The following is a 26,414-nucleotide window of genomic DNA, read 5'->3' as shown; positions in this document are numbered from 1 at the left end:
TCACTCAGTCGTGCCCGACTCTTTGTGACCCCACGAATCACAGCACGCCAGGCCTCCCTGTCCATCACCAACTCCCAGAGTTCACTCAGACTCACGTCCATCAAGTCAGTGATGCCATCCAGCCATCTCATCCTCTGTCGTCCCCTTCTCCTCCTGCCCCCAATCCCTCCCAGCATCAGAGTCTTTTCCAATGAGTTAACTCTTTGCATGAGGTGGCCAAAATACTGGAGTTTCAGCTTTAGCATCATTCCTTCCAAAGAACACCCAGAACTGATCTCCTTTAGAATGGACTGGTTGGATCTCCTTGCAGTCCAGGGGACTCTCAAGAGTCTTCTCCAACACCACAGTTCCAAAGCATCAATTCTTTGGCACTTAGCCTTCTTCACAGTCCAAATCTCACATCCATACATGACCACTGGAAAGGATAGGTTAAGCAATAAATGCTACGTGTTACTTTATATATCATCTCAGCAGGACAAAGAGCAGTGGGGACTGGAGAACTGAGCCATCCTCTGGAGGAGTCAGGGCAAAATGAGCTTCAGGAAGAAGAGATTCAGGACTTCCCTGGTGGACCAGTGGTTAACACCGTGGCCACCACTGAAGGGAGTACAGGTCCCATCTCTGATTGGGGAATGAAGGTCCCGCATGCCATGTGGTGAGACCAAAAAATAGTAAAAGTTATTTTTCAAAAAAAGAAGAGATTCAACCACATGGAATACCTGTGAGTGGGGCAGATCCGGAGAGATGAGGATAGAGCAAGGGTATCCATTGGATCATGCCACTTGACAGCTGTTTGTGATCTTTGCCAAAACCAGTGGAAACAGCGTGGCAAGGAGAATGGAATAGACCAAAGGGTCAATGAGTTTTGATGAAATTCACTGGAATTTAATGACCTGGTTTTATTACAGGTTTGAGGGGAGCTGCTTTCTTCTCTTGCTAATGAAGTGAAGCTAAGCTGCAAATCATTCAAAGCAACTGTGCTGGCTCAGTTGGCCCCCAAGCTGAGCAGATAGGCCCACTGTGACTTGAGGAGCTTGGAAATCCTGTGCGGTCGGTATTTTGACTCTCTTCTTCATCTCAGTCACGGTTCAGGCTTTTCACACACCACCAAGGTCTGGGGCAGGCTTCTCAGCTTTCTCGGTACCCTCTCGGGGCTCATGAAGCAGCAGGCCTGCCCCAGAGAGGTCAGGATTCTTTTTGTAAAGGCAGTGAACGCTACATGCAGCCCAGAGAACCCGCTCTCGCTACCCTCCCCCTCCGATGGGCTCACACAGGGAAACAGATGCTTTCATATAACTCTCAGCATCGTAGCGGCTCTGCTGTGCCCTAGCCTGAAATACCGATCCAGGACCAAATTCTTAAAACCCCAGGAGCCCTGGGGTGATTTTGAGCTCAGGCCTTGAACCTGTCATAAAATGTAATGGACGGTATATTTTTAACTGCTGAGACCAGGGAGTTCATATACCCTGTGAAGACTGAAACAACACAGCATTTCTTTCTGCAGCTTTGGAAGCATACTTTGAAGCATTTCAGAAACCACAGGATGGTACCTCTCATTGTGTAGTTTCCCGTTAAGACAAAGTCCTTGATCGTTCGTTTCTGTGCATGGACTTCTTTGGTAGTTGGGGGAAGCCTATGGTCCCCTTCTCAGAATAATGCTTTTAAAGTGCATAGATAAAACAGACCAAATTTTAAAGAAACCAATTATGTTGAAATTCACATATCAAAATATTTTAAAGAAAACCTGCTTTTATGGTATAATAATATACCTGCTTTTTATTAATGCATTAACTAATGCGCTTTTTTGAAATTTTGGAGTACTAAGGAACATAGGCAATATTTCAAGGACTCTACCATTTGTAAATGATGTGCAGATACCTCAGATTTCTATTGATGATGGAGTTGGAAGTCTGTTTAATGCTTCTGTGCTTTGCTGTTTACATTTATTTGCTTATTGAAGTATAGTTAATTTACAGTGTTGTGTTAATTTCTGGTGTATAGCAAAGTGATTCAGTTATACACATATATATTCTTTTTCATGTTATTTTCCATTGTAGTTTATTATAAGATATTGGATATGACTCCCTGTGCTATACAGTAGGACCTTGTGTGTTTTATGTATAGTACTATGTATATGTTAATCCTGGACTTCCTAATTTATCCGTCCCCTAGCTTTCCCTTTGGTACCATAAGTTTGTTTTCTATGCCTGTGAATCTGCTTCCGTTTTGTCAGTTAGTTCATTTGTATCATTTTTTTAGATTCGACATATAAGTGATACCATGTGCTATTTATCTGACTTCACTTAGTATGATCATCTCTGGTTGCATCCATGTTGCTGCAAATGGCATTGTTTCATTCATTTTTTTTTTTTTTTGGCTGAGTAATATTCTATTATCCATGTACCATGCCTTCTTTATCCATTTTCCTATCCATGGACATTTAGGTTGCTTCCATGTCTTGGCTGTGTACACTTATAATGAAAGGAAATGCTAAATTTTAGTGAGAGGTTAATAAAAATAAAAATGTACATATTTTTCTCCAAATTCACAGACCCCCTGAATTCTCTTCTAGGTTAAGAACCTCTGCTTTATGATATAATTTTGGTTGAAAGTATAAAACCAACAAAAATCTATGATTTATGTAACATGCAGTAATAAATCATCAGCTGTTCGGGGCCAGTTCCCAGCCCTCTTCTTTGGGCACTGTGCCTTCTATAAAACATGATGCCTCATGTACAGGAGACAAAGATGCTTCACGAACAGCTCTAAAAAAGAAACGAAAAAAAAAAAACAAAACAGATTTGCCTTGAGGAGGCCTAGTGCTGATCTGTGTCTTTAATTCATGGAGTGCTAGCTCTTGTTTTTCTGAGAATGAATAAAAGAAGGGCAAAGTAAAACCCCAAGCTGCAAGTAATGGAGAATAATGGTCAACATGATAGTCTGCGTGTAGTTCCCACTCTTTTCCCCTGATGACTCAGATCTGCTTGTGTTTTGGTCACACATGAGCTCTAGGTCATCCCTCGCACTTTATTCAGCTTTTCTCACCTCTTTAACGAGATTGTAACCAACAAATTCTGTGTGGAATTGATTACAAGGTCTCCTGCATCTGGTTCCCCAGAAGCAGAAGCCAAAATGGGAATTTCTGCCAGAGATGTACTGGAAGCATGAGTGCATGCTCAGCTGTGTCCAGCTCTCTGTGGCCCCTTGGACTGTCCCTGGGATCCTCCAGGCAAGAATAATGGAATGGGTTGCCATTTCCTTCTGCATGGTGTCTTCCTGACCCAGGGATTGAACTCACATCTCCCACGTCTTCTGTATTGACAGGCAGGTTCTTAACCACTGAGGCACCTGTGCTGGAAGAGTGCTCCCAGAAGTGAGGGACACAGGATGAGGCAGGGAAAAAAGTGAGTTAAGGATGTGGTCTCACAAGAAGTCCAGCCTCAGCCTGGTCCCATGAGAGAGCTCTGGAGCGTGAATCACTACTTCTAGAGCTTATCCACCTGTAGGCCAGCTGTCAGACTACTGCGCCAGCCAGCCAGTAGAATGGGGCACATAGTAGTTTTCTATGCTACAGAAAATGTTGCAAATTCAGTAGTTTAACACAAAATCCATTTATTATTTCTCAGTTTCCATAAGTAGTCTGAGCATGGTCCAGCTGGTGCCCGGTCAGCCCCTCAGGTGTCAGTCAGGTCACATCTGAGGTTGGAGTCTTCTTCTAGGCGTATGTGGCTGGTGCCAGAATTCATGCCCTTGCAGCTGTGGAACCCACAGCTGCGTGCTTCTTCAAGGTCTGCAGAAAGAGCATCTCTTCTGCCTCCAGTCTCTTCTTAGCTCAGGGAAGAACTAAGCCCTCCATTAAAGGAGGCCCATCCAGATCATCTCCTTTTTGATCAACTCACATTCAACTGACTGGAGACCTTCTTTACATCCGCATAATCCCTACACCATTGCCATAGAATGTAACATAGTCATGGGAGTGACCTGTGTCCTGTTTATCTTTCCCACACTGGAGGGGTGGGGCGTGGGTCATTGGGGGTCATCTTAGGATTCTGCCTATCCCAGGGCATCCCCTGAAGGCGTCTCTGGAGGAGGAGGGTCCCATCAGTCAAGGACGTCCTCCCAAGAAGACTGTAGGTGCGAGCCAATGCCTGTATAGCAGCTGCGGGAGGGGGTGCACCAGCAGATAGAGGGCATCTGGGCAGGGCACTGAGGGCATCTGCTCTGTATGGGAATCTCCTGACGTCTGTAGTGGATGGAATGGAAACTCCTTGGTAGAAACCACTTGCCTCAATTGTAGTCCACGCTCCATGGTGGACATGTCTTAACATAAGAAGATGCAGAATGCTTTATGGCATGATGCTTTAAAACAGTGATTTTTTTTTTTTAACACTATCAGGCCCAACTAAACACATACCCTTTTTTATAATAAATACTTTGTAACATCACTACAGTCATTAAAAGATAGGGAGCAGTCAAGGCTGATATGGAATGAGCTACCTTGGGAGTCTTATTTCCCCCCCTTGTCCTGTTTGATGTCACATTTTTGCTGGCAAGATAGGCCTGAGGACACAGAGTCTGAACAAGGAGGATTTGTGACCTGCCGACCACCATCTCCTGGGAGCGCTCAGGGCCTGATCGGTCACTATCGAGACCTTTTGCAATGACCACAGTCTGCCTTCTCTGCCCCATTTTTCTCCCGGGAAGAGGCTTGGATTCACAGGACCCGCAGGGCTGTGGGCATCAGAGACTTCCCTGGCCACAGCCTCCCCTCTGATCCCTGCCGCATTTGTGCCCCTTCACAGAGTCTGGCGGTGCAGGATGAAGAGGGATGCTGGCACTGTGATCTGGCTCTGCCAAGTGGTTGAGGGTGAGATGTTGAGTGAGCAGGGACTCTTGTCTCTCCCTCCCTTCAAGTCCATATTTTATCTTTATATTGTGCACATATATATAAGTATGTATTTCTGCTGCCACAAGTTTTTGTAACCCTAGTTACTGTGTGAGGTCGGGTTCCCTGGATGCAGAGCTTGAGAGAGGGATTTCCTTGGGGAAATTGGGGAGCAGGATGAGGCTGGAGAAGTACATCAAGCTTGTGACCTCAGCTGGAGAGCAGCCTCAGCCTGATTGCATGGGGAGCTCTGGGCCATGAAATGCACCACAGAGTTGTCCTGCCTTGAGGCAAGAGATAACCTCTTTTTTACCCCCATGCCAGTCAGTCATTTCCAGTGAGGCTGGGAAGGGGGCATAAGAACTCCTGAGTGAAGTGGCTCTCATTTAACCAAGGATGTTTCTCCATAAGAGGAAGTTGGGAGCTGATGGCAACCAACTTACAGCTCGGGGTGGGGGCACTGGCCCCACTGAAGTCCCATCCTCCTCCCTTTCCATCCTGTTGGTCCTTCAGATCACCTCTGGGCTTCTTACCTTAAAACTGGCTTTAAAAACTGTTAACAGTCCCCACTGCACATGGAGTGATGGACCTTCACCTCATTTCTGAGGTCCTGCCAACCGGTTCCCTGCTGCCTTCCCTCCCTGCCCTTCACCCCGTGGTCTTGCCTCACACCCCTTTGCCAAGTGGTGATGGTGATGGGGATGATGCCGTAGATACAGTGAGCTCTTCCTGTTACCGGGAGCTCTCCATGGTGCTTGGCATCTGTAGTCTCTTGTCTTCTCAACAGTCATGCAAAGTTTTCCTGCCCAAGCTATTTACATCTCAGAAAACAGGTTTGGAAGGATTAAGTGACGTGAGCAGTGTCACACAGTTTGTAAGAGATGGAGCTGGGACTCCTCCCTTAGACCCAGGACTGTCGATGTCAAAGTCCTTGCTCTCCACCTTGTCTGCGGCCTCTGTTCCTCAACACACAGTCGTCTGCTAGACCTCCACATCATCCCCACCAACTGATTCCCATTCCGCCATCAGCCTGCTGAACATCTCATCACCTTCTCTCTGAGGATTCTTGACACTCCCACTGCTGCACCTTTCGGGGCTGGAGGCGGTTCCCTCTCATGAGATTCCCACGCTTCCTGCCCAGGCATCTGTTTGCTCACACAGTCCTGCCTGCCTCCTCTGTGCTGCCCCATGCCTCACTGGTACCTGGGGCAGGTACACAGCAGCCAGGTGTGGGCTGCAAGCAACCTAGTTGATGTTTTTTCCACTAGAGAGACACTACAACGTCAGTCCGCTCACCCCTCCCTCTTGCCCGCACATGCCTATTGTCCCAACCTTGACCTAAGTGTCCTGTCCTGGCTGCTGCCTCAGCACAGTATTGTCAAGAGACCCAGGGAGTTCAAGGCAGAGCTGAAATCTGGTTTCTGCAGCTGCGGTTACCACTGTGAGCCAGCCCCACATCACCTCCCTCCGCACATGGCTTCCACTGTAACGACAGCTTTCCAGGTAGGGGCTGAAGAGGAATAATATTCTCAACAAATCTATTATTCGATGCTGTTAATAAGATGCATCCCCACTTTAGAAACTTTAAATAAGAGGCTGAGGGAAGGCCTTTGATTTAGGGAAAGACAGCAGTAGAAGACAGAAAGTAATTAACTGCCAAACTGCATCCTCAGGACCCTGGAGGACTGAGGTCAGAGGGCTGGTGTCCTCAAGAAAGTCCCATGGAAGTGGCAGCCGTGAGCTGGGCCGTGGAGGGTGGAGCCTGTTCCCTGGGGATAAGAACGCTGCAGATGTGGAGTCAGCAGAGCTGAGGCATAGGTGGGGACTGCAGTCGGCCTGAGCAGATGCACTTAGCACAGTTGTGTCCTCTTCCCCGAAAGCTTGCTTTATCAGGGCAAGGTGTAAAGAGAGGAGACTCCAGGATTTTCAGCTGCTTGCTGAGCCAAGTCAGTACTCCCTCCCCCTTCCCACTTCTCCTTCACTATTGACTCCAGGGGGTCTCAGGGCATTTCTGTCCCAGCGTGAGGATTGGGGCTGACATGCCAGCTGGATGAAGGGCTTGTGGCTGAGGGTTGTGGAGCAGGAAGGCCTGCCTGGAGACTCCGGCCGTATTTCTTTTGCTGGTGACACTGGGAGCCTTTTCTTCTGTGTTATTTTCATAGTTAGTTAGTATTTGTTGCCCAGTTGTGTCTGGCTCTTTGAGACCCCATGGACTGTAGCCCACCAGGCTTCTCTGTCCATGGACTTCTCATATTCACCTCCAGATATCTTTATCAAAGCCACCTTGGAGGTTTGAAGATGGGTGATAGGAAGAGAAAATTAAAACAAGAAGGGAGGAGCGTTAGATTCTAAGACAGCATTCCGTTTCCTCTGGAGGACACAAAAGCTGGATCATCTCCAGGCTGGGCCAGTTCCACGTGGTATCACTTAGCTGTCAAGTGATACATGGCGTTATCTATGGTATAATTAACATGTCTCTTTGCAAAGAACATTCTACAAGGATGTGTCATGCTCTTAGGAAATCGTTTCCAAAGTCAAAAGTTCTAATCTCCCATTAGCATGTTTTGGGAATGAGTGCAGAAAAAAAAATCCCAAAACATATAAACATATAAGTTGACTAAATAAGCAGTCCCCACTTTTGCACACATACTCTCAAATATAAAAACAAACCTTTTCAAGTATCCAAGGAGATATTGTTTTATCTTTGAAGAGGAAAAAGCATCAATGGGTTATGTGATTTTCATAGATAAACAGAGTAATTTATGCAAATATGTTACTTAAAGAGTAATGTATGCTTTCATGCCCTTCCTGGGCACTGATGCTTACCAGGGGATCATACATTTCAGGCTGATGATGATATCCATTTCCATATGATATTACCTATAAAGTAGTATGGCATGCGTGCTCAGTTGCTTTAGTCATGCTTTTGTGACCCTATGGACTGTAGCGTGCCAGGCTCCTCTGTCCAGGCAATTCTGCAGGCAAGAATACTGGAGTTCTTTGCCAAGCCCTCCTCCAGGGGATCTTCCTGCCTTAGGGACTGGACCCTCGTCTCCTACGTCTCCTGCATTGTCAGGCGGGTTCTTCACCACTAGCACCCCCTGGGAAGATCAAAGTTGTATGTAGTCAGAATTAAAATCTCTAATCTTGTTGAGAAATTTACAGAATTTTATGCCTTGGTGTTAATTCAAATTTTCATTTGTTTATTTTTTAATTTCTAGGACTCTAAATGAAACCACATGTGGCCTTAGCTTGTTCCCTAGTGAAATGGGTCCTTGCGACATGCACTGTTCATTTTGCAGCAGGGTGGTTTTCACAGATTTTTATATCAAAATTGCCATTTTAAAGGTTATGGTAAAAATAACAGTAGCCAATATTTATTGCCCACCTTTGCTACGCTAGGCGTTGGGTTGGATGTTTCATATAATTATAGAGACTACTAAATCACTCTGAGTATGTCATGCCTTTCACTGTGGCCTTTTCTGAATTTCATTTCTGAATTTTCTGTCCTCTTTCTTCCCCATGCTTCATTCTGCGTATTTTCTGTTGACTTGTCTTCTGAGTCACTGGTCTTCGCTGCTGTGTCTAGTCTGCAGTTAACTGCAGCTTCTCTTGTCTTCTCAGCACCTTGGCCCCTGCCTTCTTGGTTTCTTAGTCATATAACCCTGCGCATTGTGGAATCCACCAATGTCCTGAGAACAAACGTGGTGTCAAATATCAGGTTCATCTCCACATGCTTCTCTTCTCTTTAGAATCACGATCCTCAAGTCCTGGCTGCCTTTAGTAGCTCTAAGCTTTTAAGTTTGTCTTCACAGACTCATAAGACTGCCAGGGACTCAGAACTCCAGAACTCAACCTTTTAGCAACCAGTTCACAGACAGATTCTCAGCCTCTTATTCCAGGCTTCTTACAGACAAGGAAAGAGTTCCCTGCATCACCAGTCCCCAAGCTTTTTGGTGGCAGGGACCAGTTCCACAGAAGACAGTTTTTCCACAGACCAGGGGTGGGGGGGATGGTTTGGGGATGGTTCAGGCACATTACATTTATCAGTAATATGCCCTTCCTGTGAGTGAGGGGGAGCAGCTATAAATACAGATAAATACAGAGGCTGTGTCCACCCTCACCTGCTCTGTGGTCTGATTGAGGACCCCTACCCTAGATAGTTCCCTGACACCTTTAGACAGGTTTATGTGTGTATGTGTGTGTTGTCTGGCTTTTCTGGTTGTTCTCAGTGGGATGGTAGATCTTCGACAAGTCCCTCTATTAGTATTATCACTAATAATAAATGCAAAATACTAACAAATGCAAAAATCCTCAGTTACTTTTAGAGGAATCTTTAAGCTTGTGACAGTTCTAGGCTGTCCTCTAACACTTTAACTACCATTCTCATAGTTATGATTATTGAGAGAACAGGAAAGGCCTCCACCTCCAAGGCTTCTCACTTCTCGGACTGCCTGCAAGGTAACCATAGACAGTAGAGTTGGGTGTGCAGTAGTAGAGCTGGATGTAGAGAGCAGAGGAATTCTGAGGAAGAATACAGGAGGGAGTGGACAAAGAGATCATGTTTGGAAAAAGAAAAGTACTGAGGCCTTTAAAAAAAACAAAAACCCATAGGGGGTTTTTCCCAAACCAAATATCTGGCTTAATGCTAGCTGCTTATTTGTTGGCCTTCTCTGTTATTTGCAAATTGAAAGTAAAACCAACCCTTCCTATTTTCATTTAGTTTACTACTATAGCTGCTAGTTAGCTAAGGAGGATAAAAACCCTTTATTTCTTGGAGAAAAGCAGTGTGAGGTCGGTTTCTAGTTCACCTGGCTGGTCAAGAGGTGTGTGCTGCTCGAGTCCTACTCGTGTTGGGTCATGGCATGGCTTGCAATAGAGTCCCCCAGACAGTGGTGCGGATCTTCCATCAGCCAGGTAAACGGGAGCTTTGACACTCCTTATACTCACCAGGGAAAATTACCTGGTTCCACGAGTAAAGGAGACAGAAGACTTTGGGACTTCTGACTCTCACAATAGCCTAGATGCCCTAGGATAACAGGGCAGAGGGTCCTCTCCTCTGGTGGGATCTTTGTGTGGCTGGCCCCTACCAGTCACAAGTATACCCTGGTGGGGTATACTTCGATTTCTTCTGAGTTAGTTCGATTTCATTTTCAGAGCAAGGTCATGAATGACAAGGAAAAGCTTGAACAACAAAGAAGAGCTCCCCATGAAGGAATGGGGGTCCTCAGTTACGTTTCCTTAAGAGTCTCTCTTGCTGTTGTCAGCAGACTCTCCTGGGCCCTGGAGAGTCCTTTCTCAGGGCCCCAACACAGCAGCTCTGTGTGTGAGGTGCGCCAAGGGAGGAGGAAGGTGTAATTCAAAGGAAAGCAAAGCCCATCCCTGGGAGGATAAGTGGACAAGCTCACAGTGTAGACAGAGGGTCTGTAGTGAGTTTGGATGGGCCATTGATGGGGAGGCTGGAACAGGGGACCAAGTTTGTGGAAGAGAAAGGAAGCCTGGGGTTCTAGGCCCAAATCAATGTATTCTGGGAGATGCTTTGTGGAGTTGGCATCTGGAGGTGAGAAGAGGATTTCTGTGTTGTAACAAAACTCAGTAGGTTCACTGCTGAATGACTTAGACACCCATTCCCTCTCCTGGTTCCCCGTGGTGATGAGAGGCTACCAGGTCCACCGGGGGGCATCTTCCATGGGTTCTCTCTCATCCCCCACCTCTCCTCACCAAACTCCAGTCATCTCCCTCTGCTGCTTCCTGTCCCCCTGCTATGTCCCGGCTTGGTCCTCTTCCCAATACAGGTGGTTCATGTATTGGTGTGTGCTAAGTCGCTTCAGTCACATCCGACTCTTTGCAACCCTGTGGACCATAGCCCACCAGGCTCCTCTGTCCATGGGATTCTCCAGGCAAGAATACTGGAGTGGGTTGCCATGCCCTCCTCCAGGGAGTCTTCCCAACCCAGGGATGGAACCCAGGTCTTTTCTGTCTCCTGCATTGGCAGGCAGGTTGTTTACCACTAGTGCCACTTGGGAAGCCCTCCAAGGTGGTACTTACTAGTGGGAAAGAATCCGCCTGCCAGTGCAGGTGTCGAGAAGTAAAGAGATGCGGGTTTGATCACTGGGTCAGGAATATGCCCTAGATTAGGAAATAGCAGCCCACTCCAGTATTCTTGTCTGGAAATTCCATGGACAGAGGAGCCTGGCAGGATACCGTCCATGGGGTCATGAAGAGTCAGATGCAACGGTGGTGACTTAGCATACACATTTTCCCCCGGGGCCCCTGTTTATACTGAACCCAGCAGACCTGCACCCATCAGTCCACTTCCATGCTACAGCCTGAGGGATCTTTCTGTAACAGTGTCCTTGCTGGCCTCCCTACCTCCAGTCTCACCCCTCCATCCGAGAAACCAGAGGGATTTTTCTGTAACACAGCCTCTTACATCACCTTATCTACCTGCCAGCTCTGCCTAGAGTTTAGATCGAAATCAACACACGCTGTAAGTCCCCCTGAAATCTGATCCCTGCTTTAGCGTCTCTCCTCCCACCTGCCCACAAGCCTGATCTTCCCACCTTTGCAGAACACATGTAATCCACTGGATGGCTGTGGCCTCTCCCCCTGCTGTGTGTACCGGCCATGCCTGCTCTCTGGCTGACGTCTGTCTGTCTGCTGAGTCCAGGAGCACCTCCTCTGAGAAGCCCGACAGCCCTTAGTCCAGCTCGGGTACCCTGCTTGTGCTCCCAAAGCCGCCTCTATCCTATGCAACTAGGTCATCATTGCCTGCCTGTTGCCTTCAAGGGCTGTCTCCCTGGGGCCCAGCCCATTGCCTGGCGTAAAGTAAGCACCCAATAAATTTCGAATTGCACGCATGTCAAGTTCCCTATAAAACCTCAGCCGCTGCAAAATCTGCCACCAGTCTGAGGTTTCTTTTCTGTGCAGCCTCCTTCAGTTTTCAGAACAGGAGACTACAGTAGATTTTTCCCAGAAAAGAGGTGGATTGTTGGCTTTTGGTCTGTCAGAATAGGTGTGTATTCAGCTTGGGAAGTTTTAGTGTGTCGTGGTGAATATTTTCAAGCAGTAAAAAAATTTCAGTGATGAGGGTCTGCGCCTAAACCGTAAACCTCCGTCTAAGGGGTCCCTTCACTTCAATGCAGTGCTGAGCTGAGGGAAGCTGCGCTTCCGGAAATGCAAAGGAAGCCATGAAAATGGTGCTGCCACCTTTCCTTTGCAGCTCGGATAAAACCAAGCACAGTGTGGGCAAGAAGGGCTGTTCTTTGGGGAGTGCCGGCTCATTTCTATTTGCCATGCCCTCCCCTGCCTCCACCCGCAGCTCAGTGTGGGGTAGGACCCTTCTGCACAGAGCTTTTGGGACACATCATAAGAAGGTGTTTCTCAGACATCTTAGTTAAAACTGACTCATGCAGTTAGTGCCAGAGCACAGCATCTGCACCCCTAGATGTCATAGTTCATCACTCACCCCAAATAGCTGTTCCTCAACTAGGACTTCTCTCCACATCGGTCATGGCTTGAATGGCTGCACATTTAGAAATAGCCCTCATGCAAAGTCCCTGTTAATTAGTTATTTGTCATTTATTCACATTCTTCCTGGAATGAGGGACATTTCTTTCTTGGCCTGTGTCCCCCTAAGTAGTTAAGTAATATTTCAAGGTGAGGTCAGAACAATTGGGATGTTTTTTAAACAGCACGTGACGACTTCAAGGAAAGCAATTTTGCTTCTGGTTCTAAGAATGAGTCCAATTCTGTCACTTACTGGTTTGAGGGTGAAGCACAATTTATTTGAGCTCTGGGGCCTCTGTTTATCTCATCTGTAAAATGGGAGCAACGCAGACCACCAGCTCAGGTATTGTGTGGATTAAGTAAAAGGATGTCTGGGGGAGAGGTTGGCCCAGTTTCTAGAATACATGTGGTAGCCAGGAAACATTCAGTGACTTCTGCCTCCCCCAGCCCCATCCTCCGTTCCTCCCACAAGAATAGCATCGTGTAATAACTGACTTCTTTTGACATGAAGGATTTAAATGCAGAACCTTAAGGCAGTCATTCTTAAAGAAACACTGGAGCATTTATCTGTGAGAACATTAAGACTGCACTCATTCACTGTTCTCTGCACCCAGACTTTAAATTCTGTTTTGGAGAGTCAGTCAGTAGGCACCTGGATCCCAGGTAGGTGTTTTCCTCCTGGAAAGGACATGAGTGTTAAAGATCTGCTCCTAAAATCTGAAATTGGAGAGAATTTTCTGGAAGTATCTTACCCAAAGGCTCACCTGTCACTCCCCTGTGAAGTCCTGTGTTTTATTTATGCAAATGATTGAATCTCTTCTCAGCTGATTGCTTTTCTGAGCACAGAGATAAGCCACCTCCTGGTCACTCAGACTCCCATCCCTAGAGTGATTTGTCCCCCATGCCCCACATTCAGCAGCCCCATCTGCTTCCTCTCCCATGCCACTCTGGCTCGGATGCCATCTCTTCTCCTGGGCTGCTGTGGGAGATTTTCTATGTCTCTGAACATGCTCTGTTCCACGTACATACCCCCATGGAACTCCCAGGAAACACAGGGTTCTGTGCCCCAGTAAACCTGGGGTCACCCTACTCTTTCTGGGAGGCAGTTGCTGTAAAAACATACAATAAACAAAAGACACAAACCCCTCTACTTAACCTGGTGCCCCTGCCCCCCAGCTTGTTCGATCACAGACCCTTTCATTTACCCCCTTCCCGGGGAACTGAGGCTCACAGACCCATCTTGGAGAATGCTGCTACCAAATGGTCAAATGGGCTGCCATTCATTCACTTATTTAAGCAGCTCTGAGTCCAAATGCTGGTGGGTAAGGACCTCTGTGGAAAAAAAAAAAAACTCTGTGTTAAAAAAGGGTGGGGGTGGGTAGCTCTATGTGCTAACCTGGAACCACCTCCAGGATGCATGCTGAGTAAGGAAAGCAAAGTGCAGCCATCATTTACCTAAATGTGCTTAGACTGGACAGATGCCCTGAAACCGATAGGCATGTCTGCCTCTGGGGTGGCACTGGGTATCCAGGCGGGTGGGGTGGGGTATGAGCCAGCTCCTCACTGTGTGCCTCTTGGGAACTTTAAAACTTTCTACTGTTTTGAACACTGCACTCGCCTGCTTCCAACTCCACCAGACTTTACACAGAGTGTAGTTTGAAGTCCTTGGCTCTGCTTGAGGCTTTGGGGTTGGGTGGCCTCTGCCCGCCCACCTAGCGCCTCTCACTCCTGCTTGCCTGCCGGCTCCTGCCGTCTCTCCTTGACAGATGCAGGCAATGGAGACGTGGCTCATTGGTGCTACTTCTCAGATTTGCCCTGCTCCCCTTGGAAGCCCACCTTCCATAGTGTGTGCTGGCCAGGGATGCAGGGAAACTAATGCTTTATTCCTGCCTCGCTGTCTAACTTGTGAGCCTGGGGGAGCCGGAGTCCCGGGGAGGCAGTGGAGCAGACTGAAGCAGAAAGGCCAGGAACTGAGCTGATGTGACTCAGAATCCTTATTAGCCTTGTGGCCTGGGGAACTTGTGCCTTCATCTTCCCTTTATTATACAATGGAGGGGAGTAAGCCCAGCTCTCATGCTCTGGGTGTGTGGTAAGCCACACACCTTACCTCTCAAGAACACCTTGCACAGTGCCTGGCATCTTGTCGGTGCTCACTGGGACTATCAGCCTATCACTCCCTTGGCTCTTGAAGTCCTAGGATCTGAAGGAAAGAACACAGGCCTGAAGCCCGACTTCACCCCTGGCTCCAAGGAGCCCAGCGCTGGGAAGCCATCAGGCCCCAGTGTCTACAGGTCCCCTGCCCTAACACAGAATCTGTATTTATCTCAACTCAGAAGAGCTTTGATGATCAAAACCCCATGGATTGAAAGGGTTAGTGCTGCACTGTGAGTACAGATGCTCGCCAGCCCGCCAACTAGCTTATAAGAATATTTGGAAGATGACTAAGGTAATGTCTTCCACATGCTAAAGAGACCATGATTTCGCACCATGCAAGGTAGAGTGGGAAAACCCCCACTTATTAGCGGAGTGACCTTGGACAAGACAGTCACTGCCCTTGGCCTCATTACCTCATCTTAAAATATGAAAGCAATAAAATCCAGTCTCACAAGGGTGGTTTGTGAGGCTCACACGGGGCGGTCCGTGTGGAAGGTCTTTGTAAACTGTTGAAATGCTCTGCACATGTCAGCAGCACCCGCCGTTCACGTGCCTTGTGTTTATTGTTTCAGCGGAGAGTACAGGATGTCATCAGCCCCATCGTGTTCGAGGCCGCCTACAGCCTGGGCGAGCATGTGACGGGAGAGGAGGAGAAGGAGCTGCCAGCCCTGACCCCCGTGCTCCGCTGGAAAAAGGGACAAAAGATTGCCCAGAAGAATCAGGTACCTGAAAACTCATGGTTGGGACCCCAGGTGGCAGGTGCACATGTACAAGTAATGGCCCCGGTGGCATGGGAGCCCAAGGCTGGGCACACCCCCTCCTGGGCCTCCCTTTCCTGATCTGCAAAATGCTGAAATGTATGATTTGGGGGGTTGTGTCTAATAACCATGTGATTTAAACTCATTGATTCCCAAACAATTAGAAAATGATGATCCCTTTGAGGTCATGAACTGGCAGCTTGGTCTCCGCACTTGCATCCTTTTCCTGCAGCATTTCTAGAGCTCAGATCAGTACCTAGTGAGTGCTGTACATACAGGTTTTATTGATGGGACTGTGAGTGGGTGATGAAGCAAGAGCTTCCTCTTGTTAGAATTGGTGGTTGAGTTGAGAAAGCTCAGCTCAGTTGTCTTTGGAAGGCAAAGCACCATGAGTGCAGGCTGTCACCGTCCTCCCTGAGCTCAGCAGATTCTGGGCTGTGCTGCTGTGTGGAGGAGCTATATGGGATGCAGCCTGTACAAGACCATATGGAGTAGGAGTGAGCCATGCGCTAACACCACGTCGCAGCACTGGCCTGTCTGCCCCAAGCAATCTGGAAGATGTGCGGTGCTGACTCTGTTGCAGGAAATATGCACGAAATCTGCGATCCCAGGTCTGAGTCTAAATCTTTCTCTAACACCCAAGATCATCACAGATCCAGGACCTGGGGAAGGTCAGACAAAACTGTTTTTTGGCTAAACCAGACTCCTGGGTGGGGTGGGGACAAAGCTGTGGAACCTCTCACCAGCCCCACCCTCCATAGTTCTGACTGCTCTGAACTTGTGGGAAAACTAGCAGATCATGACCCACGCCTTGCAGATGAGACTTGTAAATAGAACCATAGAGAAGAGTTTGGAGTTCGAGATATAAGATTTTTACCAAGATGTCCCCATTTTCTCCCAGAGTCTGTCTCATGTGGTTTTGGGTCAGGTTCCCCAGAAGCAGTGCCTGAAACAGGGGTTTGGGAGCACTTGGTCTAATGAGTCGGTGTTCTTAGAGAAATCTGGAAGGAAAGGGAGGAGGGTGAGCAAGGATGTGCTCTTGGGCACAGTCTAGCCTTGGCCTGAGGCTGGGAGCTCTGGAGCATAAATTACACTGAAGAGCCATCCTCTCCTTGAGGGGAAGGGGCTGACCCTTTGTACCCTTATTAGTCACCTGTTGGCTGACTGTGGGGGGTGGAACTATGGGGGATTGTATGACTGACTATGGGGGATGTAACCATCCTTGAAGGAGACTCTCTCTAGCTGTGGACAGTTCTCCCAAAATTAGAGAGACTTTTTTTTTAAGGACCCACCAGCTTGCAAGCAGGATAAACCCAAAGTATCCTAGGTACATCATTTTGAAATGTCACTACGCCTAAGACATAAGGAAAATTCTTAATGCTTCCATGACAGAGTACAGGATGGTGATAGTGGGGAATATATGTCCTCTCACAACATAATTAGAGTCACGATAAGTAATCCATTAGACTTCTTATTAGTAAGATTGGAAACTAGCATATGTGAAATAAGGGCTTCAAAGCTCTGAGAAAAGGTGATTTTGAAACTAGGGTTTTATACGTAGCCTAAAAGTCAAGTATGAAATAAAATCAAGTTGAAATAAAGTCATTATTCAGACAAGCAACTACCCAGAAAGCTTATATCCCTGGTAACCTTTCCAAGGAAGTTACCTAAGATGCACTCCAAGAAAAAAGGGTGACAGCTAGAAGGAGCAAAAAGTTGAATGTGAGAACAAACTCTCAGAAGTCCAATGATAAGAAATTCCAGGATTACAGTTGTGCAGCATGTCTAAAAAACAGTTGATCAGTTTAGAGCAAAGGATTAATGAACTTTGAGAAGAATGAAGCCAGCCATAGACAGAATAATAAGAAAGCAGCAAATAATCAGGACACAGTGTAGGTAGAATGTATGTTTTCTATGGATACAAAAAATGAAGGCAATCAAAAACTCCCAGAAAAGTAAAAATATGGCTAATATGTCATGGTTCAATATAAAACAAAGCATGGTAGGATGTGAAGCCAGTAGAACAGCATATGGAAGAGAAGGATCTTAATACTAGAAACATTGCCCCTTAAGTAAAAGTTGAGTTTTCTGGTCGTTTAACTTTGTACCTGTGTAGAGGAGGATTTGTAATCACGACATTTGTCTTGGCTCTGCTGTGAACAGCAATCATGAGGCCATAATACTAGCACTGTTCATTGGTGTTCAGTATTTAGAGTTTAATACAGGACAACAGAAATTGTTTTAATATCTTAATTTTTTAAATTAGTGAGCCAAAGATATTGTAAAACCTGATGAAACTGTAAAAAGCTGTTTATTACTTAAAATTTCAAAGGGTACCCAGGTCGGTAAAGGATCTCAAGATGGCTAGACGGAAACTTGCTCTAAAAACCATTGACTGGGTAGCTTTCGGGGAGATCACCCCCCCAAACCGGAAGGCCGTGACTAACTCCTTCAAGTCCTGGAATGAGATGCTCACCTCCAGGTTGGCTACTCTGCCTGAGAAGCCATCTGCCATCGACTGGGTTTACTCCAAGGCCAACATGGCAAAGGCTGGCTTGATGGATGACTTTGAGAAGAAGTTTAATGCCCTGAACGTTCCTATACCAGAGGATACATATACTGCCCAGGTGGACGCTGAAGAAAAAGAAGATGTAAAAAGTTGTGCTGAGTTTTTGTCTCTTTCAAAGACCAGGATTTAGGAATATGAGAAAGAGCTGGAGAAGATGAGGAACATAATTCCATTTGATTAGATGACTATTGAGAACTTGAATTGAGGTCTTCCCAGAAACCAAATTAGACAAGAAGAAGTACCCCTACTGGCCTCACAAGCCAATTGAGAGCTTATAAGCTCAAGTCCATGGGGTCACTAAGAGTCGGGCACGACTGAGCAACTTTACTTTCACTTTTCACTTTCATGCATTGGAGAAGGAAATGGCAACCCACTCCAGTATTCTTGCCTGGAGAATCCCAGGGACAGAGGAGCCTAGTGGGCTGCTGTCTGTGGGGTCGCACAGAGTCGGACACGAATGAAGTGACTTAGCAGCAGTAGCAAGCTCAAGTCTGGGAGAAAGCTCTGGCCCTTGAATTACAAACTCTGGACATTAAAAATGATTACATAGCAAAAAAGAATTGCAAAGGTTACCAGTAAAGCAGTGCTTCATAAAGTGTGGCCACCCGGCCAGCAGTATCAGCCTCCCTTGGGATAATGTCAGAAAAGAAAATTCTTGGGTCCCACTCCTGACCCTTTGAATTAGAAACTCATGGGGTGGATCCCAGAAACCTCGGTTTTAACAAACTGATTAGGTGAGTCTGATGCAGTTAACAACTGAGACAGTAGAAGAGCTAAGAGTAACTACCTACCTATCAAAACTAGGAAGGTGAATGGTGGGAGGGGACCTTTATGTAGGTGAGTTCAATTTTTATCTATCATGGAAGGAATTCAGTGAAATAATGTCTAAATCCGATAAATCAAGAAGAAATAGGATTGATACTACTAATTTTCTAGGAATTTTCTAGGGACATGGAAATAACCATCCAAAGAAACATAAAGGGACATAACCACAATGGGTAATAGTGGTTCCTCCTGAGAGGAGGACCCAGTATAGAGAGGTGTGGGGTAGAAGGTTATTATTTTAACCATGTGATTCTTTGGTTGAAAATGAAAGAAAAATATTGTCCTTAGATTGAGAAGATTGTCTAGGAGCCTGAGAAAAAAATTGGGGAGAGTGATCTTTGCTTTACTCCTTTTCCTGATTAAATATATATATATATATATAAGATAATTTAATGATCTTCCTCCATGTGTCTTCCAGATGTTGGCTCAGTTTAAGGGGAAGAAACATTCTGAGAGCTAGGCCCACTGTGGGAAGCAGAGCTGTTTTTTGACTTGTGTATATGTGAGAGGTCCACAAAGAGCATCTGACCTCTTTCACAGGAAGGAGTAAGCTCACTGGAGCTCTTCATTTTGCCAGATAACATTAAAATGTAAGTGCCATAGTCTCTTCAGCGAAAAGGCACCAAACCCATGCTGGTGCACAGGATTGCACAATGGAGCAGGTTAAATTATGGCGATCTTTTAGAGTCAAGAGTCTTCCCCCACTGATGGTCTAGTTCAGGTGGAATAACTGCACAGACAGTGCATATAACATGTAGTCAGTGACTAAAGCATGTTAAGTGCAGGCTTACTGATGGATCCCAGGCTTTTGGCAGAGAGTAGGAGTGAGTGAGGCAGGCAGGAGGCCAGACCTTCCCTCTGCAGGGTGAAGAACAGCCTTGGGAGAAAATGGCCTCCAGGGTAGGTGCTAGGCTGTCTGAGTGAACAGTGGGGTTGCCACCAATGCTGAGGATGGATTGGGATTCTGGGCACTCGGGATATTGGCACCTTACCCTGAAAACCTCTGTAGGACGTACAGTCTGTTGAGTGTATTTTTCCACCTTAAAATTATAAGGAAAGCAGAGACCTGCCTGTCTGTCTCCTCAAGAAATATTTGATATAAAAGTAACAACAAGTGTTTTATCCATTAGTCAGAAGGGTATTTAAAAGAACTATAAATCTAAGAGCAGTTCAGTTAACTGAATGTCTGCTACATGTAAGACCTGGATAAAAAGATAAATGAAACTTTGCTGTACTAGTAGACTTAGAGACTATAAGAATAACATATATAGAACAGAAAGCCAGATTCAGACTAATGTGTGTGAATTTCACTCCGAGACCTCTTCCAACTGAAGATGCTCCAACTCAATGGACATAAATTTGAGCAAACTCCCAGAGATAGTGGAGAACAGAGGAGCCTGGCATGCTACTGTCTATGGGGTCACAAAGAGTTGGACATGACTAAGAGACTGAACAACAACAACTCTGCAGAAGGGAGAATTGGAGGGAAATTCATGGAGGAAGTAGGATTTGGATACTTGGGACTGGAGAGGTTTGACGAACAGAGAAGGGACTGATGGATGCTAATAGTCTTCCATGTGGCTGAAGTGAGGGGAACGAGATGGGCCTTCAGGGCTGGAGGTATAGTCAGACAATCTAAGGCTATCTGGTTACTGACCAGGGAGTTGGACTTGATTGGTCTTGTAGGGAACAGGAGATGATCACATCTTCTTGAGACAGTCTGCCTGGGCCAGGGGCGGAGTGGGGGGCCGGTGGGGGTGACGGGGCACTAAGGAGCTCTCGTAGCAGCCCCAGGAAGTTCTTGCAGGTCAGTTCATGAAGGTCCTGTCTGATATACTCATAGTTGCTAGAGGGTCTCAGCTGCTGAAAGAAGGTGGAACAGTCCTGGGAAGCCTGCTGGCCTGTGTGCTGGGAAAGAAGCAAGATTATCATGGGGGCCCTTATGTCCCCCCTCCAGATGAGCATACTAGTGGCAATGACAGAGGCCCTCGTTTCCCACCTGTACACAGAGTAGAGCTTTGGAAATGATAACTGCTCTCAGGTTTCCTCAGGAGGACCCCAAAGGGACCTAGTCGGAGCTGGGCTTCCAGGCCACCCACTGCAGTAGACAGAATGGACCCTAAAGATGTCCACACCCTCATTCCTGGAATCTGTGAATATGATGCATTACATGGCAAAGGGACTTTGCAGGTATAACTAAGGTTATGGGCTTTACACTAGGGAGGGTATTCTGGAATATCCAGCCAGGCCTGATCTTTCTCCACTTGGAGGAAGGAGGAAGGTGGTAGAACAGAAGGTCAGAGAGATCTGAAGCTTGAGAAGAACTTAGCCTGTCATTGTTGGCTTTGAAGATGGAGGTGCAACTTGACAAGGAATGCAGACAGCCTTGAGAGGCCGGGAGAGGCTCCCTGATGAGTGTCAGCAAGGAAATGGGGACCTCAGTCCTACAACCACCAGGAACTTGAGTCTCCGAACAACCTGAATGAGCCTAGAAGTGGATTCTCCCCCAGAGCCTCCAGATTAGGACCCAGATTAGGTAACACTTTGATTTTGGCTATTGATCCCCAATACCTAGCACTGCCTGACTCACAGAGGTTGAGTAAACCTACCTCAGTGAAGAGAGCCCTTCTGAGGGAGCACAAGGCTGGGTCCTCCTGTGGAGTGTGGACGTCATATCAGAATGTCTCCACTACAGATTCAGCAAAGCTCTGTATATGCTCTGTGAACTCTCTAAGAATTCCTCCCAGGCAAGAGAGCCTGGTGTGCGATTTAGGACGATCTTCCTACACCACAACACATTTGTGCGTGTGTGAGTATATTTTTTTTCAAAGACTACAATGAAGGAGATATGGCTGGTGAAACCAAAAGCATTGGCTGTGTTAGGAATACTCACTTTGTCATCTTTCAAGGGAAAGGTGAGCTGTTTTACTCTAATATTAACATTTTGCTACGTCAAAGCCATGAACTCTGAACCTCCATTGTGCTGGAAACCATCACCATCTGGACCTCCCACCCCAGCCCCTCAATGCCAGGATGTATTGGGTGCCAGCACTGTGCCCGTGAAAACTCACTGTTTGTTCAGCCTGGACATTAGGTAATGCTTTCCTGGCTGAGGTGCCTAACTGGCTTCAAATGCCGTTACTTGCAGCTAGAAGGACTATTTTCATTATCATATACAAAGTCTGTGCAGAAGAAAGGAAAGTTGAGAGGTTGGCAGGGAGGAGAGAACAGAGGAACTTCCAGACATCAGAGCTGGACAGGTATCAGAGGCCATCCAGCCTGGGGTGTGCCCACACCTGGATTCAGGGGAGCAGGCTGGCCCAGTGGAGGAGGGGGAGGTGTGTTAGAGGAGGAGGTGTCCACCTTCCTCCCTGTTTCAGCCAGATCAGTCCTACTTTTATAGGCATCATCTGTTTGGCATCAGCTTCTGGCTAATCTTTTCAGAAACAGCACCATGATGAAATGTATGGGAAAACCATCTAGTTTCGGGTACATGTGAGGAGAACAAGCGTGTAGTTCAGCGTCTGATCAGGATGTCTGGCTGTGTCTGCAGCTCAGGCTTCCCGTCAGGGTTAATCCAAAGAGCAGAGGAGAGGACATGCGTACTGTCAGAGGCCAGGCTGTATGTTCAGTCACCAGTTGAATTTAGTGGAAAATAAAGTGAATAAAATAATGGCTTCCCCCAAATCTTTAGCCTGTAAAGATTTCTTCTGTTCTGTCCTGCCTTATTGAAAACCTCCCCCACAAGCACATGGAGTGCATGTGTAAACAAGCGAGGGTGCAGGTCCAGTGGACAGTCTCTAACTGGGGAAGAAATCCTAGCCCCTTTCTCATTATCTTCTGAGATGACTCAGGGAATCAAAGGCCAGACTCTTGCTACTTGAACTGATGCCTGGGGCCCATTCAGGTGAGTTTCTTGCAGAGAGGGGAGGAATCTTCTCCAGCTTGAAGCCATCTTTCTCGTTCCTAAATGCCTGACTACCTCTGACTCAGTGGCTTTTAGAACCTGGCTAGCATAGTCTTCTGGAGAAGGCAAAGGCACCCCACTCCAGTACTCTTGCCTGGAAAATCCCATGGATGGAGGAGCCTGGTAGGCTGCAGTCCATGGGGTCTCGAAGAGTCGGACACGACTGAGCGACTTCACTTTCACTTTTCACTTTCATGCATTGGAGAAGGAAATGGCAACCCAGTCCAGTGTTCTTGCCTGGAGAATCCCAGGGACGGGGGAGCCTGGTGGGCTGCTGTCTCTGGGGTCGCACAGAGTCGGACACGACTGAAGCGACTTAGCAGCAGCAGCAACAGCATAGTCTTCCTTTCCTCTAACAGCACCAGCCCTTTTCCTTGAAATCATTGGTTCTGTTTTCTGCATCTTGTGACTAATTAACAGTAACTTTCTTTAAAAAAAAAGAAAAAGAAAGAAACATAGAACTCAAAATGATTCCAAGATAAAAATCCAGGCAAAGAAATTACGGCCCTTCAAAAAGAGAAGGCGGCTTCCCAGGTGGCACTAGTGGTAAAGAAGTCACCTGCCAATGCGGGAGATGCAGGTTCGATCCCTGGGTTGGGAAGATTCCCTAGAGAAGGGCACAGCAACCCACTTTAGTGTTCTTGCCTGGAGAATCCCAGGGGCTACAGTCCACGGAGCTGCAAAGAGTCGGACGTGACTGAAGTGACTTAGTGCATGCGTGCACGCACAGAAGAAGAGGAAAAGAAAGAAATTCTGGTCCTGGGGAAGGGGGGAGTAGGAGATCCCTAGAGAAGAGTTGACACTGAGATTGTAGAGGGACATGAAATGTGATGTGGAAAAGGCCTCCCAGTCCCAGGTGGACCTGGAAAGGGCACTGGGAAGGTCCAGAGGCCAGATGCAGGCCCAGGTGGGCAGGACCTCCCTGAGCAGCTCCACTGCCCACTCAGTTATCACAGGGTTTGAACTAGATCATCAAAATGTTGCCTTCAGGCAGCAGGGGGTTTTCTTCCAACCATAGGGCCATGATGTAAACCAAAGGGTTCCCAAAGAGAGAAGCATTTATTCCGTCCAGGTTTTCCACAGAGTAGGGGGTATGGAGGTAGGCAGGGCATGAAGCAAAATCTGTACCATGTGAGTTGTTTAGAGGGAGACCAACAGGACTCCTCCCATGATTTCAAAATCTGAAAGGACAATTTATATAGACCCTGAGATAGAAAGAGTTTCTCAACTTTAATTTTATAAAGTATTTGTCTTTATTTTTGTGGACATGCTATTCTTTGGAAAGCAAGTCTGTCTACATGACCTGCTTTTAAATACCAAGCTAAGTTATTTGGGTACAGGAATCAATAGAGCTGAAATTCCTGGGACCACCCTGAGGTCTTTAATGTGCCACATTAAGGACAACTTTCCCTGGAGGAGGAAATGGCAACCCACGCCAGTGTTCTTGCCTGGAGAATCCCATGGAGAGAGGAGCCTAATGGGCTACAGTCCATGGGGTTGCCAAGCGGCAGACATGACTGAGCAACTAACACTTTCTTTCACTTTCAAGGATGACTTTGGATTCTGGAAAAAGCATTAAAACAGAATTGGGAAAGAGAAACCTTTTACACTCAGGTCATGGCGTTTACATATACACGCATGTTTAATACTGTGCTAGGTGCTGGGGGCTGCAGCTGTGAGTTACGTATAGCTGGGACCTCTGGGAACTTATGTGGGACAATGAGAGGAACTACAGTTCAGAAATGTCCCTCCTGTTGTCCAGGCAGAGATCCTCTACAAAGTCAGATTTTCATCAGGAAATGTCTCACTCATTTTAGCTTACAAATAGCCTTGGGGTGGGATTTGAAAAGCATTAATTCCCATGCAATCCAATTGTCCTGTTTTCTCAGGTCTCAGCATGGGACTTGGTTGCCATAACAACCCTATAAACAGTGTCTAACCTATGTCAATGATCGTATATATTTTAAAGCTAATATCACCAACTCCAAGAAACTGATCCTCCTCTGAACGTGACAGCTGGGATAGACTAAGAATCTTACTTCCTGCTAGATCATTAGGGAACATTTTTTTTTTTTCCAGTGCAGATTTTGGTGAGAGAAAAGGGGCCCTACAAGGCTTAAGCAGCTGGGAGACCTGCTACTTTGAAGTCAGTCTTGACCAGGGCAGCCATTGAGCCATCACACGCATCCAAGGTTCTTTAGGCCTTGGTGGCCACAGCTTTGTGAGAAAAACACGGCTAGCTCCAGCCTCTGTGCTCTGGTTCAGAGCAAGATGTAACCTGAACTGAATTCATTGTGTTCAACCCCCACCTCCTCCATGACCTAAAGGGAACGAAGAAATAAGTATCCAAATGTTCTAGAACAAGAATGGACAAGCTACACTCTGCTGGCCAAATCCAGCCTGTTTTTATAAATAAAGTTTTATTGAGACACAGCCATGGCCATTTCTTTAAATATGTCTGCTTTTGCTTTAGCAACACAACTGAGCAGTTGTAGCTGAGACCACATGGCTCACTGCTGCTGCTGCTGCTGCTAAGTCGCTTCAGTCGTGTCCGACTCTATGCGACCCCATAGATGGCAGCTCACCAGACTCGCCCGTCCCTGGGATTCTCCAGGCAAGAACACTGGAGTGGGTTGCCATTTCCTTCTCCAATGCATGAAAGTGAAAAGTGAAAGTGAAGTCGCTCAGTCGTGTCTGACTCTCAGCGACCCCATGGACTGTAGCCCTCCAGGCTCCTCCATCCGTGGGATTCTCCAGGCAAGAGTACTGGAGTGGGGTGCCATTGCCTTCTCCGACATGGCTCACTAGGTTGAAAATATTCACTATCTGGCCCATTACAGAAAAATCTGGCAACCTTCCTCTAAAAGAAGAACAGTAAGGACTGGGGGAGAAGCTGGAGAAAGGATTTTAAAAAGAAAAGTATATTCTCCAGAAAAAGCTGAGGTGAAGCTCAGGGTGAGGAAGGAGCCAGCATGGAGATCTAGTCCGTGAGGCTGAGGAGGCTTCTGGGTGTCCAGAGCACAAAGTCAGAGGAAACGGTCATCTCTTGAGAGAAGGGATTTAACCTCCTGTAACCAGAGAGGAGTCAGAGATGATGGCTTCTTAGCTCTGTTTCCATTTTCCAGAAAGGCTGCTTCCAGGTTAAAAAAAAAATTGACAAGTCTTTCCTGAGCAGAGTTGAGGCTGGAGGGAGTGGAGAGGCTGCTTCTGACTGGATTGGGATTGCCTGATTTAGGCAGCAGAGCTTGTGTTTGCCCAGAAGATTAGGGAAACACGTAGAAGCAGGCATAAGAGAGGCTGAAAATTTGGTAGTTTGGCCTACTGGCTTCAGGGAGAACGTGCACTCCTTCCACTTTGAACAGGAGAAATTGTTTATACTTGCTCCTGGGAGCTGTGCCATCAGCTAGCATTCTGAGGCTTCAGTCTGCCCATGCTTCTGCCCCAGAGAGATGTGTCTCAGTTCTTTGGGAAACAAAACTGTCCCTTGCCTAGGGAGACTCAAGCGCAGGATCTCTGAGTTTCCACTTAAGTCTACAAGATGCATGATGTGAGTCTCTTGATTTGCTGCTGTCTTCATATTTTACCTATAAGACAACTTCATTCCCAGCCTGGGGAGGGTCTTGCCTAAGCCAAGGCTTTACCAGTGCTTGGAATGCATGGCCCATTTTTTGTTCACACCATTCCCTGAAGTAGGGGAAGCTATAGGTTGAGGAATATTCCATTAATCTCTTGCTGTATAACAAACTA

At 46.8% G+C, this 26,414-nt stretch overlaps 1 protein-coding gene and 1 pseudogene across 1 annotated transcript in view; both read left to right on the top strand.

Annotated features, from left to right (window-relative positions):
• The window catches only part of ITGA9 (integrin, alpha 9), a 369,261-nt gene that overhangs the window by 162,508 nt on the left and 180,339 nt on the right, over positions 1 to 26,414 (top strand). Inside the window, exon 16 of the mRNA XM_010835514.1 lies at positions 15,121 to 15,270. Coding sequence (XP_010833816.1) covers positions 15,121 to 15,270 — 150 coding nt within the window. The remainder of the gene's footprint in view (positions 1 to 15,120; positions 15,271 to 26,414) is intronic.
• Positions 15,282 to 18,192, top strand: LOC104985373 (annotated as a pseudogene).

Source organism: Bison bison, unplaced genomic scaffold, assembly GCF_000754665.1.
Source record: "Bison bison bison isolate TAMUID 2011002044 unplaced genomic scaffold, Bison_UMD1.0 scf7180017864043, whole genome shotgun sequence".
Classification (NCBI taxonomy): Eukaryota; Metazoa; Chordata; class Mammalia; order Artiodactyla; family Bovidae; genus Bison; species Bison bison.
This window is presented reverse-complemented; position numbering and strand designations above follow the sequence as displayed.